This window comes from Octopus sinensis, linkage group LG25 (assembly GCF_006345805.1).
Source record: "Octopus sinensis linkage group LG25, ASM634580v1, whole genome shotgun sequence".
In the NCBI taxonomy this organism is placed as follows: domain Eukaryota; kingdom Metazoa; phylum Mollusca; class Cephalopoda; order Octopoda; family Octopodidae; genus Octopus; species Octopus sinensis.
Genome location: NC_043021.1, coordinates 1,392,462 through 1,395,671, shown reverse-complemented (window position 1 = coordinate 1,395,671; position 3,210 = coordinate 1,392,462). Strand labels below are relative to the sequence as shown.

At 36.9% G+C, this 3,210-nt stretch overlaps 1 protein-coding gene across 3 annotated transcripts in view; it reads right to left on the bottom strand.

Moving 5' to 3' along the window:
* Window positions 1-2,823, bottom strand: part of LOC115224253 (protein unc-119 homolog B) — a 60,327-nt gene extending 57,504 nt beyond the window's left edge. The window contains exons 1-2 of one of the 3 annotated variants that reach the window (XM_029795058.2): window positions 2,701-2,823; window positions 908-2,628 (exon numbers count right to left, since the gene is read on the bottom strand). In XM_029795058.2, the coding sequence (XP_029650918.1) occupies window positions 908-1,187 (280 nt within the window). In that variant the 5' untranslated portion in view covers window positions 1,188-2,628; window positions 2,701-2,823. Of the gene's footprint in view, window positions 1-907; window positions 2,665-2,700 lie in introns of all 3 variants that reach the window. The other 2 variants (XM_029795059.2, XM_036513305.1) reach the window with 2 other exon arrangements.
* Between the last annotated feature and the right edge of the window lie 387 nt (window positions 2,824-3,210).

Here is a 3,210-nt window from a genome sequence, read left to right as displayed (position 1 = left end):
ATTCTAAACAAAACTGTCCAATGAACAGGGACATGAAACTCTGAGCAACAGTTTTTGAGATATCTTTGCTGCTTTTTAATAAAGCATATTACTCTGAGCTTACACTAGTGTGTGTGTGTGTATATATATATATATATATATATATATATAGATAACCTATTGGAACCTTCTAAGTGTAGCAAGATAAATTTAATCAGTCATACCCGAGGAATTTTAGCTTTACACACTTGGAAGATTCTTCAGCATGAAACCATTCGGTAACATGAATTGGCTGTTATGAGACTAAATTTATAATATTGTATAAATAGTATACCCACTCTTTTACCAGATATACGAATACCTGTTTCTTTTTCTTCTGACTTATAGATGTGTGTGTGCGTGTGCGCGTGTAAATATCCAGCTGTGTATTATACGTATGCATGCAGTGTGATAACAATATCAGCTCTTCCAGGCTTGGACTCAATTTCAATCACTAAAACTCAGGTCTAATACTACAACACGACCATTCGAAATACTCGAAATGGGTGCCAAATATCTATTGAATCATATCTTACAGTCTTAAAAAGAGGAAAAGGACGGTTACTAATATAATCTTAACGAGGATGCTAGCAAAAAATTTTTTTTAATGGGATGGTCACAGCTTGAGTGTCATTGATCATAGATTTGCTCATTCAGAACAGTCCGGGGATTAAACAAAATTCCATTATAATTCCATTCACTTTCCGTACGACTGGTATTTTATCAAACACGAAAGGGGAAAGGCAAATACGACCTCGGTGGGATTTGAAATCAGAATGTAATGAGTCATAATAATACCTTAGACATTTTCTTCTACGCTCTAGTGATTATGCTTTGTTTATGAAGTACAACAGAAGTGCATAAGGTGAGAAATCGAATACTTTCTTACCTTCCGTGACTTTCTCCAGACGTAGTACTTCTTCAGGGGTGATGTTACCTCTCCTGGCCAGTTCCTCCTCACCCAGTAAGGGCTCACTACCGTCTCCGCCATTACCAGTCGTCGCCGTCCCCTTCTTGGACTGTGTATGATGTATTTGTTGCTGGTGGTTGTCGTGTTTGCTCTTCACCTGCCGACTCAAAAAGCTGCCCGATTTCTTCTTATTTCCAGTCGCCGTTGCCGCCGCCGCCGCCGTGGTGGCGGTGGCACCAGCCTGGTTGTTCATCATCATATTGTTGTTCTTCCAACAACTCTCTTCACCTTCTCTCTCATACACACCACTCTGTCTTTTTATCTCTTTTTCACTCTCTGCCTATTATCAAGAATTCTCTTTATACTTCGTCTATTTCTACCTAGTTCCACTCTCTTATCGCTCTATCCCTACGCCTTGTGTGTGTATGTGTGTACATGTGGATTAGTATTTCCCTGAATATGTGTCCCCCCTCTCACCTTTTCTATTTATTTTCCTCTTCACTCTCCTTGCTCTTGTTTCTTTTCTGTGAAAGACTTCGAGATTCTTTTGTCATAATTTAATATATATTATATCTGATATATATATAAATAAATACGTAACAATAATATCTCTCACACAATTACACATACATAACATATATATATGTGCGTGTGTGTATTTACATTTTACCGCGGTCTTGCTGTCTCTATGATTTCTCTCTCAACCCCTCACTTTAAGTTTTCACTCTTTCTCTCACACTTCCCCTCCAACTTACTCTCTTTTATCACTCTTTCCTCCCCTTCTTCCTCCAGGCTCACCAACAACAAACGGTGAAGGCAGCCCAATGTCCCCTTTTTAAGAATGTCCCCTATTCGTTATTAGTAACCAGTTTCACACCAAATGTTTCAATCTATGCACAAGTAAAATAAACAATTTACACACTTTATCAATTCACGTAGCAAACATACTCGTGATGTCAAATAGATAAATGAAGCATAAAATGCTGTTGTGTATTATATATACGCATGCTGTGTAATGAATCTACACAACCAGTTGGCAATGAAAGCATATATTCAGTTATGTTAAAGGTGCATACAGGAAAATGTATACAATACATATCACCACACAGACCATAAGATAATGTATATTCATATATATTCAGTCATGTTAACAAGATTGGTATATGTTAATTATACAAGACAAAACGTTCTTGTTACTAAACAGAAGTATAAATATATGCAACAATAGGTGTATATATAACACACACACATAAATAAATATACATACACGTGTGTGTTATAAGAGAATGTACATACATATATATATATATAAATTATTTTACGTGTTGTAAGTCTGGACTATTTTTCTGTTTTCTAAACGTATATATTCGTCTTGTAGGTCTTCCCGTTTTCTCTCTGTGTATATGTATTTACCTATTCATTCATCCATCTATCTAGTGTCTTGTCCACATCACTTTATCCCATAATGATCAAACAAAAAGTAGAGGTGGATCCTTTCCACACAACATGGTAAAAGTGAATATCTTTCAAGACTGCGTATATAAATTCTTCGCTGTATATATATCTTGTATATGTATATATGCTTGAATATTAAATTTGTTCCAGCCTGTGTAGAGTAGAGGGTTCGGTTCGTGCATACACACGAATAGGTGCAGTGAGCAACAGTCAGTAGACAATCCAAGAGATCCCTAGGCCTTCACCTCAGTAGACAATCCAAGAGATCCCTAGGCCTTCACCTCAGTAGACAATCCAATAGATCCCTAGGCCTTCACCTCATCAGACAAACATTAACAGTCGCCATGGTAGTCTGTTGTCGCTGTTACTAAGAGGACTCTCACTTTCACTTCCTCTCTCACTAAATTTCTCTCCCCCTCTCTCACTCTCTCTCTCACTAAATCTCTCTCCCCCTCTCTCTCTCTCACTAAATCTTTCTCCCTCACTAAATCTTACTTTTTAATTCTCTCTCTCACTTAGTCATACTCTTTCATTTTTTATCCTCCCTTTGTTTCTCATTGTTTTACCCTTTTTATTTACCTCCTACCATCTCTCTATTATTCAGTCTTACCATTTTTATTCTATCGTTTTCTTTCATTTATTTTGTGGCTGTTACAATTTCTTTCGGAAAGATCCTTTCTTTCTCACATTCACTTTTAAATACAACCCCCCCCCTAACAATGCATTTCTCTTTCTGTTTCACTCTTTCTTTTCTCTATGTCTCTCTTCTACTCTCTTGTCTTTCTTGATTAAACCCAGTCCCTAATTGACTTATCACCGAAAATACT